Source organism: Lemur catta, chromosome 10 (genome assembly GCF_020740605.2).
Source record: "Lemur catta isolate mLemCat1 chromosome 10, mLemCat1.pri, whole genome shotgun sequence".
NCBI lineage: Eukaryota > Metazoa > Chordata > Mammalia > Primates > Lemuridae > Lemur > Lemur catta.
Genome location: NC_059137.1, coordinates 11,250,122 through 11,264,468, shown reverse-complemented (window position 1 = coordinate 11,264,468; position 14,347 = coordinate 11,250,122). Strand labels below are relative to the sequence as shown.

At 56.0% G+C, this 14,347-nt stretch overlaps 1 protein-coding gene across 5 annotated transcripts in view; it reads right to left on the bottom strand.

The window, feature by feature from the left end:
- Positions 1-743: 743 nt before the first annotated feature.
- DENND1A (DENN domain containing 1A) overlaps positions 744-14,347 on the bottom strand; it is a 492,893-nt gene continuing 479,289 nt past the window's right edge. For 4 of the 5 annotated variants that reach the window (XM_045563071.1, XM_045563073.1, XM_045563072.1 and 1 more), the window contains 2 exons: positions 4,744-5,002; positions 744-3,722 (listed from right to left, as the gene is read on the bottom strand). In XM_045563071.1, coding sequence (XP_045419027.1) covers positions 2,529-3,722; positions 4,744-5,002 — 1,453 coding nt within the window. In that variant the 3' untranslated portion in view covers positions 744-2,528. Of the gene's footprint in view, positions 3,723-4,743; positions 5,003-8,078; positions 8,208-14,347 lie in introns of all 5 variants that reach the window. The other variant, XM_045563077.1, reaches the window with a different exon arrangement.

Genomic DNA, 14,347 nt, shown 5'->3' with positions numbered 1-14,347 from the left:
CTGCCTCAGCCTCCTGAGTAGCTGGGACTACAGGTGGATGCCATGATGCCCAGCTAATTTTTCTTTCTTTTCTTTTTTTTTTTTTTTTAGTAGAGAGGGGGGTCTCGCTCTTGCTTAGGCTGGTCTTGAACTCCTGAGCTCAAGCAATCCTCTGGCTTTGGCCTCCCAAAGTGCTAGGATTACAGGCTGGCTGCTCTTTTTCGGGGAGCCCCTTGTCCTCTTCTCCCTTGCTCCTGTGGGTTCTGGGTGCTTGTCATTTTCAGGGTCAGCCCTGGGACAGGGGGAGCACGGCCAGGTCATGGGGGGATTGGGGTGTGTGTTTAACACCCACTGTGGGTGACTGATTGGTCCAGATCTCCCCTCCGAACACAAATACCCAGCAGAGGGGCAGAGTCCAGGTTCTACTCTTGCTGAGAGATCTGTGGGGGTGACTTGCCAGGCATCCCTCTGAACTTGTTCTTTTTTGGAGACTGGGTGTCCGCAACACCACTGGGGGCCTGTAGCCTGCTCTGTGATCCCGGCAGGGCTGTGCAGGCCTGTCACCAGCTCGCCCCTGTGTCCTGTTGTGAGGGGAAGGGATGAACTGGATTAGAGCCCTGCATGGGCACAGGCTTGGGAGGGCACTGAATCCTTCCCTAGGCGCTCCGCACCTGGCCTCCACCTCTGCAGGAGGTGGTGGTGAAGAAGCCAAGAGCCCACATGGAGACTCCTGTCCCCACAGAGCTCCTTCAAGGACACAGATGTCAGCCTTTTCCTAAGAAGATTTTATTGAATGCACACACAAAGTTCCTCCTTGGGTTTGCAAGTTCAATGCGGCAAGTGAAGAGACAGCAGTGCTCACGTGAACACGGGGCCACTGCCCCCAGCCCCAGCACAGCCAGGGAGACTGTGGGGCCTCCTGCCCTGGGGCTGCCCAGCACCTCTTTTCTCATCCTCTGACCTGTCCCAGATGGGCCTGTGGGTCTGCTCTGGGTCGGGGGCAGAACTGGAACCTGCGCTGAAACACTAGTGCCGGGGGAGACGCCCACTGGCCCAGGCGACACAGCTCCCCCAGCAGCCAGAGCTCCCCAGATGGTAAGAGAAGCCCAGCTGGGCCGCAGCGGACCCAGGACGGGCTGTGTGCTGGACAGGCCGTCAGGCCTCAGCACGCACAGCAGCCTCTCAGACACACAGGGGGCTTCCTGGCATGACAGGGACCTCCAGGGACCCCCTTGGCTCCATCAGACACTCTGCATAGACTGTGTCTGACCATTCACAAATAGGAAATGAGAAACCAGGTCAAAATGCTCACAATTTCCTGCATGTCTCAGATGGTTGTTTTCTTAAATGGTTGGGCCATACTTTAACTTGCTTTATGGAAATGAATCAATTTCAAGATTCATCAAATCAATAAAGTAAAAAGGAAAAGAAAAATAAAAGAAACAATAACAAGACATTTCAATCTAACTTTGGTGATGCTGGCCTCAGGAACTGCTGTGCTGGCCAGAAGCTCGGGACAGGTGGGGAGGGACAGGCTTCTGGAGCCACTCCTGCCTCCAGACCACCGGGACCCTGGAGAAGGGGCCCAGGGCCACCACCCTGCTCCAGCCCAGGGAGCTGGGGCTCCCACGTCAATCTGCGACGTTAAGCTTGACCTTTGAGTTGAAATCTGGGACGTTCCTTCTCAGCTTTGCCCACGAAGCCCCCAAGTGACAATAGGCTTAGCCGAGCTTTGATGGTGACAGGAGAGACAAGAAGAACTGGAAGTATTAGAGTGACAGAGGGCTGGGGATTCCTCCTCACTCACTGAGATTTGTGGGTTTCTATTTTTCTTCCACAAATCAGAGTTGCTGGTGCCCGGCCCCCGTGCAGGGTGGCTGGGGCTGGGTTTGGCTATCAAAGGGGAGCCCAAGATCCTTCGGCACCCAGATCCTACCAGGCCAGAAACAGCTGAAGTTTGGGGTTGGGTGAAGACTCAGGAAAGAACACATGTGCATACTGCTAGAGAGGGTTTGGAAATGCCCCGCCATGTGGATGCTCCACCCGGAAGCAGTCCTGACTTCGAACCCCCAAATCACCTGTGTCTCGTGCAGAGGAGCCCACACTTGAGGGTAACACTGATGCCTGTGCCCGTCCAGGTGGGGTGTGCAGGGCTGGGCTGCGGTAGGGGGAGGAGAACTGGGCTCAGGAGGAGAGGCTTTGCGGAGCCTTGCGGGATGTTTCCGGAGGGAAGGAGGGTAGGACGTGGTCTGGGCGATCACTGGCCCAGCTGACTGACCTCTTTAGTGCAAAACCCAGTTGGGGTGCTGAGGGGCCGTGGCCGGGTGGGACGGGTGCCCAGGGGCCGGGTTGATTCCTAGGCCAGAACTGGTGCCATTCCCTCAGAGATGGGCAGTGGGTGTGGAGACCAGGGCGTCAGGGGGTGGCAGAGAGGGGTCCCATCCCTACCCACCGGCAGAACCTGGACAGAACCAGTGGCAGGGGAGCCTCGGAGCCGCAGCAGTGGGCGATGCACACTCAGGCTTGGCTCGCCTGCCCTCAGGCCTGGCTCACTCGAAGGTCTCCCACTGCTTCCTGAGCTGCTCCACCGAGCCTGGGGCCGGGGCCGGGCTCACGTCTTGCTTGGTCTTCTGCAACAAATCCTCAAAGGGGTCTCTGGCTTGTTGAGGAGCAGAGGGCCGCAGTGCTGGCTCCAGGCCCTGGGGGGGTCTGGGAGGCAGGAGGGGGGCGTCTCCCGGCCTCAGGGCCAGCCCCTGCTTGGCCTCAGCAGCCCTGGCACTGGAGCGGGCCAGGGGCAACGTTCGGATCCTCGAGGGCGCGACTGCTGGGGGCCCCAGCGGCTGCAGGGGGCTGGTGTGGGCGCCCATGGGCATCTGGCCGAAGAGGTTGGGCATGGAGAGGGCGGACAGGCTGGGCTGAGACCTGTGAGGGGTGCAGAAGCCAGCACCGGACAGCAGGAGGCCAGGTGCAAAAGCCGGCCCCAGGGAGGCTGGAGGGGCCCCGAAAGGCCCAACTGGTGTGGAGACCAGGGGCAGGGCAGGTGGGGCTGCTGGCATGGATGGGACAAAGGGGTTGAGTGGTGGCTGTGGGAATGCGGTGGGGGTCCCTGCAGGGGGAAAGCTGAACTGGGGGGTGTATGGGGTGGCTACATTTGGGGTGACAGGGCATGGTGGAAGGGTGCTGCCTGGCCAGGCTGTGTTAAGTGGGTCCAGGAGGGCGAGCAGGGCATCACTGTCGGTGCCCACAGCCCCCGGGGCCGGGCTGAGTGGCTGGAGCAGTTCAGTGGGGCCTTGGGGAGCAACACTGGGGAGGAGCCCTGGGAACAGGGCTGGGCTCAGGGCGGCTCTCTTCTCCCGATCCGCCTGCAGCCGCTCTGAGAAGTCACCGAGTGGGGTGCTGGCAGCCTGGAGCTTGGCTGGGCGGGCAGTGGGTGGTGGAGGCACGATGCCCAGCTCTGGGGTCTTCCTGCCCTGGGGCCGGGGAATGGTGATGCTGCCTGGAGTGGGGGTGGGCACCTCCTCCTTGTCATTGGGGTTCAGGATGCTATCCCGATTCTGGGGCCTTCGGGGAAGGGCTGGGGAGTTCCCAAGCAGGACGGAGGGCTTCTCAGGGGAGGCAGCTGGGGGCTTGCTGGGAATGGCCATGTCGTCCTGGCCCAGGCTCCACAGCTTGTTGTACGGGTGGGCAAGCTTCAAGGCCACCATCATCCCGCGGCTCCTCTCGCTCCCGCCCAGGTCCAGCCTCTGTTGGGAGGGAACGAGGGAAGCAGTGACCATAGGGGACAGACGGGAAGGAACGGTGTGTCCGTTGCCATGCCCCCCTTGTGTGCCGGGCGTGTGCTCCCAGGTGTGTAGCCAATTAACTCCCGGGACTTGGAGCAGTTGGGGGCTCCCCAGGTCACCAGCAGAACCCAGGTCTGTCTGCACTCCAAGCCCAGGCTTTTCTCACTGTGTGGCACAAAGGGATTCGAGACAAAGCTCTTGTCCTTTCACGCCAGTGGTTGCCAAGTAGTTTTAGGAAGGCGACTGCATCGACCGGCAAGGGCAGGCCCTTTTTACTTTCCAGAACCACAGCACCTTCTGTCACCATGAGCCCCAGGGCGAGGGAGCGCAGGGCTGGTGGAAGGCACGCTGGCTAGGGAGACAGTGGGAGGACGGGATTCGAGTGCTGGCTCTGCCACTTACACGCTAGGCGACCTGGGCCAGTCACTCCCTTTCTCTTGGCCTGAGCTTCCCCACTCCCGGTAGGGGGCACTTGTCAACTGCTAGAATTGTGGGAGCGTTGTGGATCCAACCATGGGACCCCGTGACTGCTAAGTCAGCAGCGTTCACTTGCAAGTGAGGAAACTGAGGCCCAGAGAGGGGATGTGATGGGTTGGGAGTCACAATGGAAATCAGTAGTCACACAGGAATAATCCAGAATGTGGACTTCTGATCCAAAAGCTCTTGTCAGGAGCCTGGGTGGGGATGGGAACCATCCCAGTTTTAGCAGTGGCTAAAGCCCTGCCTGGAGGTCTGGGGGCACCAGCCCACCTCTGTCTGAGGCACACACGGAAGCGGGGGGCAGCTTTCCACCAGGCTCCAGCATCTTCTCTAGTCATCACTGTTAGGGTGGTCTGGCTGCTGGGCGGGGTCTGCAGTCAGACCGACCCCAGGCATTGCCTGAGGACCTTGGAAAAGTCACGGTTTCTCCTTTGGTCTCTTCCACTGTCATATGGGTGACCCGCCTTAGGTGTGCAAAGCAGAGCCCCCCCCAACACCATACCTGATAGTCAAAGGACCCTGGCTGCTCCCTCAGGTCTTTGGGGGCCCGGAGGTCCTCCAAGCTCTTGGCCTGGCCCAGCGGCTGCAGGGGGGCCTCCATGTCCAGGCTGCTGAAGACGTCTTCCAGAAGGTCAATGCTGGCGGCCCGGTCAGGGGGAGCTGGGGCAGGGCCCAAGGGCTTCCGCGCTCGCTGCTCCGGACTCTCCACCTCCTCGCCGTCTGCACTGTCTGACTCCTTGAGCGTCCGATAGGGCTGTGGCCTGGGAGGAGACAGAGCAGGCTTGACCCTCCCACCCAGGGCCTTCACGGAACGAGTAGCTCCAGCCCCTGAGAACGTCTAGTCCTTGAAGAGCCTGCCCAGGAGCCTTCGGGACATAGGAGTGTCCTGGGGACCCCACGAGGACAGGCGTCTGGGTGGCAGTGACGGTGCAAGCTGGCCACTCTGACAGACCTGGGGCTGTGACCTCGGGCCAGTTGCTTTGGCTGCTGTCACTCACAGCCAAAGGGACCCGCTTTGTTTCCTGCAAACCACGGGTCCTTTCACAAAACTGGCTGGTGGGCTTGTGAGCCGTTCAGATACGGTGTGGGGAGCGACGGGACCAGAGGGGAACTGCAGGCGGGCAGATGTGTCCTGATCCCCCGCCCCTGTTTTGTGACCGACAGGTAGCCGCAGAGCCGGGTCCTGTGCACACACAGCTCACGGGGAAACTCCAGAGGGCAGAACCCCAGGACCCTCAGGGGAATCGTCTGGGCCTCGGCTGCTGCTGACTTTGGTTCTGGTCGTGCCATCTCTTGTCACTTAACCTCTCTGGGCCTCAGCTGCTCAGGTGGGGGTGGTGATCACATGAGCAAATGCGGTGCCTGGCACACAGCAGACACGCGGAGGCTGGTCACAGCATCACTAACCCTCCAGTGAGCGTGGCTGCCACCTGGGCCCCGTGCTAGCACTTTCCGTACATTCACGCTCAAAACCCTGCAGCCGACCCAAGCGTCGGTAAGTAACAAAGGGTTCCGCTTGCCTGCCTTCCCCACTGACCTGAGCCCCAGGGCGCCAGTGGGTACGCGGAGAGGCTGAGCCTGCGTAAACCCTGACCTCGGGTGGAGCCCCGGCAGGCACTGCATCTTGCCTCCTCTAAGCGCTGGGCGGGGCTGGGGTGGCCCCGGGTCTGGCAGAGACGTGCGCGTGGCGCTGGGGAGGCGGGGCAAGGGCGCCACCTGCCGGCCAGGAACAGGCCCGCGCCGAAGGCCCAGGAAGGAACCGTGGCCGGGACAGACTCCCAACTACCAGCAGGGCGGCCGTCAGACGGTACTGTCTCCCTGCAAGGTGCAAGTAGGACTCACAGCCCCACTTTACAGATGAGACCTGTAAGCTCAGAGAAGTTAAATAACTCACCCTCTGGCACGACGCGCCCGGAAGAGATGGAAATGGAAGCCCAGTTCCAGAGACTTCAAAAGTCCCTCCCTCACTCTGACTGAGGGATTAAAGACCCTTTAATCGAGTTTGAGCACAATGAACGGGATAAAGAAAATTAAGTTGTTGTGCTTCTGAAATGTAAGGAAATACTGTTCTTTTTAACTTATTTTGTTGAGTTAGGATGGGCCAATTCCTTTTTAAACACACACACGAAGGCCTGCACTAACCTCTGAGGTCAGGGGCTAAGAAAGTGAACATTAAACATTCTTAAATAATTAAAGCCTCAGTTAATTCAAAGCGAATGTGATGGGGCTGGGCCTTGGACTTAACCTGCTGGGATCCTTGGTGGGAGCTGGGTGATACCCAAGTAGGATGCCTTTTTCTGCAAGGTGATTTTAAGTTGACACATGGATAAACATTTCTTATTCCAATGGTTTTATTTTTATTCTAATTAGCCATAGAAATAATAACTAAGACATTAAACCTATGATATCATAGATATTATTTCTTAGGACAAGGCTAATTTTTAAAAACTTTAAAAGAAAAAAATCTGAGCATGGTGGCTTATGCCCATAATCCCAGAACTCTGGGAGGCCAAGACAGGAGGATCACTTGAGGCCAGGAGTTCAAGACCAGCCTATGTAACACAGTGAGACCCCATCTCTACAAAAAATTAAAAAATTAGCTGGGTGTGATGGTGTGCACCTGTGGTCCCAGCTACTCAGGAGACTGAGGTGGGAGGATCGCGTGAGCCCAGGAGTTTGAGGTTGTGTGATCATGCCACTGCACTCTAGTCTGGGCAACAGAGCGAGGCCCTGTCTCTTAAGGGAAAAAAAAAAAAGTCTAAAGAGAAAGATTCAGCATACAGAAAAGGTGGCATGTGATGCTTGGGCAACACTGACTTAGGCCACGACTTTCTAACTGAGGGCATCAGGAGGGGATTGACTTGCCCGGGTCCCAGGTGACCTGGTGTCAGGAAAGGGCCAGGACCCTCCTACCCCTAGAAGGCAGCGCGGTCTGGGGTTTATAAGGTCCCTAGAGGAACCCAGGGGCAGGGACTTGATGCAGGGGACTTCTGCTGGGGTTTGGGAACAGGGAGAGCGTAAAAGGGGGTGTGAAGGGGAGGGGGGGGAACATTTCCTCTTCGGCTAAAACAACCACCGCACTGTGGGCGTTCAGCAAACGGCCGTTTTCCTTCCCTTAAAGGCTCCCATGAACAACACACGACCTTGCTAACAAATAAAAACAGACCAAAGCTGTCTCTCTGCTCAATCCCAGCTCTGGAGAACTTGTGGGTGGAGGGGCAAGAACTGGCAAAGAAAGGAGGACTATAAAAGCTTAACTTTGAGGGGAGTGGGAGGATTGTGGGTGAACCTTTTTTTTCTTTTTTAAAATTGCTATTTGTAATTGGTATGAAGCTTAGGCTATAAATAATAATGATAAAAATTATCTTTAAAAAGTCAGGCAGATCAGAACATTTGGGTATGCTGGGATTGATATATACATTCCATATTAGTAAAGTTTTGTTTTTTTCTTAACTTACAATATAACTCCTCTTCTCCATGGCTTTCCAAGATGTGCTGAGATAAACAAGGACTTGAGGATCACTAATTACATTAACCTCGAAGCCAATTTGCCCCTCGTAAGGAAAGGGGACCCCTGCTGCCTTCTCACCCTGTCACCCCACTCCATCATCACGGCCCCCATAGCACAAGACGAATGATGCCCTGAGAGGAAGAGGAGGCACACGGAGGGGGCATCCAGGCATCCACCCTGCACGATGGCACTGGGGCACTGGCAGGCAGCAGCTCCAAACACCCCTCACCCCCATGCAAAGGCAAGCAGCACCCACCCCTCACCACCATGCGGCCCCTGAGAGTCACCAAGCCATGCTCAGGGAAATGGAAGAAGGAAGGAGAGACCATTCAAAGGGAGCAGAGAAGAAAAAGCTCTCGGTGAAGCCAGAGCTCGGGCCCTCTTCCCGCTGGCATTCATCGTCAGAGGAGTCTTCGGAGAGGAAGACCGCATAGTGTCTCAGGGGCTTTACCAGGCTGGGGCAGAGGAAGACAAAAGAGAAGAGAAAGACAGTTAGGGGCGTCGTCGGAACTCCACGTGCGGGTGGAAGGAGGGCTCTGGGCTCCGTGCCTGGCCCTGGCCTCCCTCTGCCAGCCCGTGGTGGCGGCTCCTGGGAGAAGGCCAGAGGGGCCCCAAGGTGAGGAAGCTGGTCCCAGATGGAAAAGAAACCGTGGATTCGCCATGTGTGCCAAGAGCCTTAAGCTCATGATCTGTGACCTAGTAATTACACCCATTTGGATAACTCTAAATGTAGCAAAGAGTTACGCCCAAAGATGTTCATTACTGCTGTTTATAATATTAAAACATGAAGCCACCCATTTTCTGCAACAGGAATCTGTGCAGTGGTTGAATGTTGTCTTCGCATTGACAAAAGGTTCGTAGGAATCAGGATGCAGAACTGTGATTACACTGCACTCTCTCCTCTACTTACGGGAAAATGCATGGAAAAAAGACAGGAAAGGCACGTGCCTAAATGTCAGTAACAGCTAGTGAGATCGCGGGTGGTTTCCGTGTCTCGTACATTTCCTACAATGAGCACATCTACTTCAATAATCAGGAAAAACTAAAAAATAAAAAAGAAGTTAAAGAAAAAAGTGAGCCATGTGGAAGAGCATCGAGAGAAGGCCCTTTTCTGATTAGCGGCTGCTCTCTGGAGTTTCCCTCAGATGCCTCTTCAGAGAGTCTTTTTCATCTGTGATGTGGAAATTAAATATTCATTGTTATAAAAAATGCATCTCCCTTGTCAGCCACCTGTGAGCTCTACCTCTGTAAACACAAACACGTACACAGGCCAGAGCAACTCCACGCCAGCCTCCTGTGAATTATATACCGGCCGGGGCCTGCAAGAGGCCGTGTGCTCAGGAGAGAGGAGCTGGCCCCCGAGCAGACCTGGGTTCAAATCCTGGCTCAGGTGCCAGGGAGCAGGTGCGCCACATGCCTGCCCCAGTCACGGGCTGGGCTTGCTCTGAGGCGATGGTGAAGCTGGGGAGAGGGTGGGGTGGGAGACACCAGGTGCCTGAGAGGGGCTCTCCTCTCCACCAGCCAAAGCAGTCTCCTATCTTTGCTTTATATGGCAGGAATTCCTTTAAGGTTTTATTTCAGGAAAGGGCAATGTATTCAAGAAAAGGACACGAGAACCACAGCTGGAGGGTAAATGAGGGACAGCCGCTGCCCCTGGGATTGGGCGAGTGGGTTGTGCCTGGGCTCTGCTACGACCCACCATGGCTGCTGCTAAGGCAGTTGTACCCAGAGCTGGGTCCCTGCACGCTCACACCAGAACCTTCACTTCTGCGCATCGTCCCCAGGGTCTGGCCAGGCAAAAAGAAGCCCCTAACCTAGGGTCATACCCCGGGGAGGTGGCGGGTCACAGCGCTTGGCTCCTCTCTGCTCCCAGGCCGCCTTGCCGGCTGTTAGGGGCAAGCACACCTCAGCCCTTCCTGGCCTAGACAGGACATCGGCCCAGGAACGTTTTCCTCTGGCCTCAGCGGAGAGGGCAGGAAGATCTGACCCCAGGCACGTGCCCTGGCCAGCTGCGAGGCCAGGCCGCTCCCTCCTGCTCCCTCCACAGCAAACAAGGTGGAGCAGAGACGCCCCCTCCACACAGCCACTGGAGTCCTGTTCTGAATCACAAACCTGACCTTGTCACTCTCCTGCTTAAAACCTGCACACCTGCCATCGTGAATCACAATTCTGCCGCAATTGGTTGTGTGGTGAGTAAACACATCCACTGAGTAAACTGTTAGGAATAAGAATGTCCAGACGTTTGCAGAATGGCTTCTCTGTTTACCAGGTAGGGGGGCCTGCTCCCCTGAGCAGGTGAGGGGTGGAGGGTGGGCAGCCCTGGGCTCGTGCTCCACTCTGGGGAGCGGCTGTGTCAAGTGCGAGCTCCGCGCGGGGCAGACTCCGTGCTGCATGTGGGCTCTGCCTGCCTCTGCGGCCTCCTGCCGGCACCCCTGCACTTTAGCCATGCCTACGTCTGAGGAATGCTGTCTCTGAGCACACGGGGCCTCACACTCCCCCTGTCTCCTCTGCCTGGTGCCCTGACTGCTCTTCGGTCTTGAAGACTCAGCTCAAATGGCACTTCCAGGAAGCCCCCTGGAGCTCCCAGCTGGAGTTTTCCCCCCAGATGGAGAAAGCTCTCTCTGGCTGCGTGTCTCAGTGCTTCATAGATACCATTTAACCTCTTGCAATTCTGTTTCCGAGTGAGCTCCCCCAGGGCAGGTGTCCGCTTGCTCTCTCCCCGACCTGTGGGGGGCGGGGTGCCCAGCAACTGAAGGAAGGAAAGCCAGCATGCCGGGGGCCCAGTGCCATCCACTGTCCTGGAGCCCCACCACATCACATGGCTCCTTTCCCTAGCGCGGTTGTAGTTTAAAAGGGTCCCCTCTCTGGGTTCCCCTCTGTCCTCCGAGACACTAGGACATGAAGAATGGGACCACATTAGGGCGTGAGGGTGTCAGGTACACAGGGGCAGGCAGAAGCCTCAGGAAAGTGTTAAAATGATATCCACAAGCAGGCACTGCGCCGGGGCTTTACACATGTCATTTCTACCCCTCACAAGAACCTGGCAGGAAGGTGTCACTGTACTGATTTGATGGAGAGTGAGTCCATCCATCCACCCGTGCACCAAGAGGCACTTTCCACCTGCTCGCTGTGCACAGACCCAGGCAGCCGAGCCCTGGGGAGCCACTCGTGAAGAAGAAAGAAGTGACTAGTGACCCCGCCATGAAGTGGCGAGCAGAGATTCCAGCCCTCACTGTGTCAGCAGGGCTGACGTGGACACACACAAGGGGACACTTGCTCCGTCCTGTGTCAAACAGTGAGGCTCTCGAGTGGCCCTCACATCCATCTTCAATGCCCTTCTGACACCCATCCAGGCATGGGCACCTCCACTGCTTTGACAGGAAAGCAAAGATCACAGCTTGGCACTCTAGTGGAATGCCACTAAACCTGCCAGGAATTTCTGGATTCATATAAGAGCAAAGAGTCTTTGTGCTGGGCTAGATGTTGGCTTCATTAAATCAGGCTGCTGCAGTTCAGGTCACTGTCAAAACCCCGTGCCTCCAGGCTGGTGTGACTGCGGAGGGTGGCTGGGGGGCCTCAAGTTCCAGCTCATGGACCACTCTCCTCCTGCCTTCTGGCCGGGCCGGGCTGGGTGGGCAGCGGCTTCCACAAGAGGCCCAGGTTGTCTCCTGAACATACCACCTGTCTCTCAAGAGTGGCAAGGCACCCAGGTGAGAAGTCTGCCATGTGCTATGGTCAGAACAGAGCTTTGTCGGGTCCAGGCCACATGGACGATGACGATGACACTAGCAGTACTTACAAGCCTTGGCTGAAATGCTGTCCATATAATTTCTCACGAATTCCTTATCACTCTCCATTTTGCAGACAAAGAAGCCAAGGCTCAGAGAGGGGGAGTCACTTGCCAGGGGTCACACAGCAACTAAAGGTAGAGCCGGGAACTGAATCTGGATTTTCCTGACTCTAAACCACTACGGGATCCTGCCGCTTCAGTTTCCTGCATCTGAAACAATGAAATAAGAGGTGGGGTGTTTCCTCTCTTACTTTTAATGAAAGATGAGATTTCAAAATAATCTTATTTAAATTCAGCTGCTCATGTTCTCCCATGAAACATACAGTCAGATATTTGTCAGAGATAAAGGATGAACCATCGAAAACGTCCAGGCTTAAATTTTTTATTAGCTTAAGGCAGAATATGAAAAAAAAATGTACCTTTTCCCTCATTAACCCAATTCAGCTACTACCCTGCAGTCTGCCACCCACCACTTGCCTGGATTTTACTACACACAAAGAGCTGTCTGTGCAAAGGCAGGTCGTGGCAAACCCGGCTGCCCAGCGAGGGCTGCCGGAGCCTTGGCGAGAAAGCAAGCCGGGCCGTCCATCACCGCTCGGCCCCCGCCGTCCCCCACGGCTGCTCCCGCCTCTGCCCACCTCGTCTCCACGGAGTTCCCATGCAGATGACTTCCCGAACCCTTTCTAATGTTTGGTTTAACGTGTCGCCGGTTAGCGCGTGTGTGTGACAGTGGTGACAAGCGAGGCTGTTCCTTTTTAAATACCATGTCAGAGACACGGCGTCAGGAAGCGGGGACGTGCTCTGTGCTCTCCGCCGTGCCAGGATCGCACCAGCTTATTTTTTAATGAGGAAGATCTGCATCTCGGGAGTTTTTTTCATGTGTCACATCGCGTGGACAAATCAGCAGCACGTCACGCTGGCCCAAAATGAAATGCTGACAAATGTAGATATTTCAAATTTAATTGACATTTAAATGTACTTGAGATAAAGATGGGAAAAATCAGCAAGGACTTGGTCTCCAGAGGTAATGAAGGGGAGCTGGTGATCATTTTCCAAGGGATCATTTCACTCCAGCACAAAGGATCTTCACTTTGTAACGTCCGGGCCCTGCTGCATCCCCCGGCATGTGGCTCCAGTGGGCAGGGGCTGATGAACAGGGACAGGCCCAAGATGAGGCCAGCTCCTGCCTGTCCAGGGGACGCCAGTCCGCCCAGCTGTCCACTGTCCTCCCCTTCCTGCCCGGTTCACCTCCCTGAACCTCATTGTCTTAATCTGTAAAATGGAGATTCTATAGCCCTCCTAAGAGTCTTATCATAAATGTTAAATGAAAATATTTGTAAAGGGCTTTGCAGAGTGCTTAGCACATAGTGAATATTCAATTACCGTCCACATACCACATTCACCTGCAACAAATAGATCCTGGGCATTTCTATCCTGCACAGGGTCTTCCCCAGATGTTAAGGACGAATAAGGCGGTCCCTGTCTTCCCAGACCTCTCCAGTCAGGGTTAGCAGTCTCAGCTGCTCATCTTAGCACATCAGAATGGTCTGAGACATCCCATCTGGAGATCCCACCTGCTTCCCTCCACGACCGCGACATAGCTAGCACTCCAGGCCACACCCTTGACATGTGCGGAAGTGGGGGAAAACAAAAAGGAAACAGCTCTGATCAAGACCGAGGGATCTCTGGGAGAGACAGGGTGGTGCAGTACCCGCGAGGAAGCTCTAGAACTGCACTGCAGCTGCTCCCTGGGTGACCCAGGGTAAGGGCTGGGAGTGTTCTCAGGGAGGAAGAATTGGAGACAGATACAGGAACCTGCTGTGCGTAGGATCTTTGTACTCAGTAGTAGGTGACTAGCTACATAAAAACAATGAGAAGAATCATTGCTGCAACGGGTCAGACCAGCAAGGAGAGGGTGTTCTACCTGTCAGGTGAACGGGTCAAGGGGAGATCGGTAAGTGTGGGAGACCAGGTCCTTCCCCCCCACTGGGGGCTTGTTCTGCCAGAGGACAGTGGTCCGGGTGTACACGGCTCACGGCTCTTGGAAGGGTCTCCGCTTGGGAGGTGACATGGGAACCGGGCTCTTAATCCTGAGTACAGCAGAGGTTGCTGGGGACCAGACAATGGCCTGGAGGTGTCTGTGAGAGGAGTGTGCACAGGGGACTTGACACTGGGGTGGGGAGTTCAAGAGAAGAGGCTGGAGGGGTTGGCAGGGACCAAGTAGGGGTGGAGGGACTTGAACCAGCACAAGGACCGAAGGACGCGTGGGGTCGGGGGTGATGTGAGGTGCAGGCGCAGTCAGATGCAGGAAGCTGTACTGGCCGGACTGCCCCATCTCTGCCTCGGGTGGCTCACGCCGTTTGCCTTTCCAGGTGTCATTTGTGCCTCTGTTCAACTATTTCTCAACCTGTATGTTCATGCATTCATTCCTTCTTTCAATAAAAATCACTAGTGCCAATTTCACATGTCCATACCCATGCCCCAGCATGCCCTGAGAGACTTCCCTCCAAGGCCACCGGGTGGACACTCACACAGGCAGAGAGGCCCAAGCACAAGGGCTTCTCTCCTCTGCCTGCTCTCTGGGATGTACAGCAGAGGGAAGATGGGGACGGGGACACGCTGGGGACACTTTCCCCTGCTGGGAAGATTGTACAGAACAAGTGCCCTCAGCCTGAGGATGGCCTCTGCCTACCAAGAGCCTAAGTTCCCTCAGACCAAGTTCTGGGGCTCAGGGCAGCAGTGGAGGGGTGAGACTGCGGCAGGTGTGGGACCCGGCAGCCCTGCTGGGTGCACATCCTGGCCTGA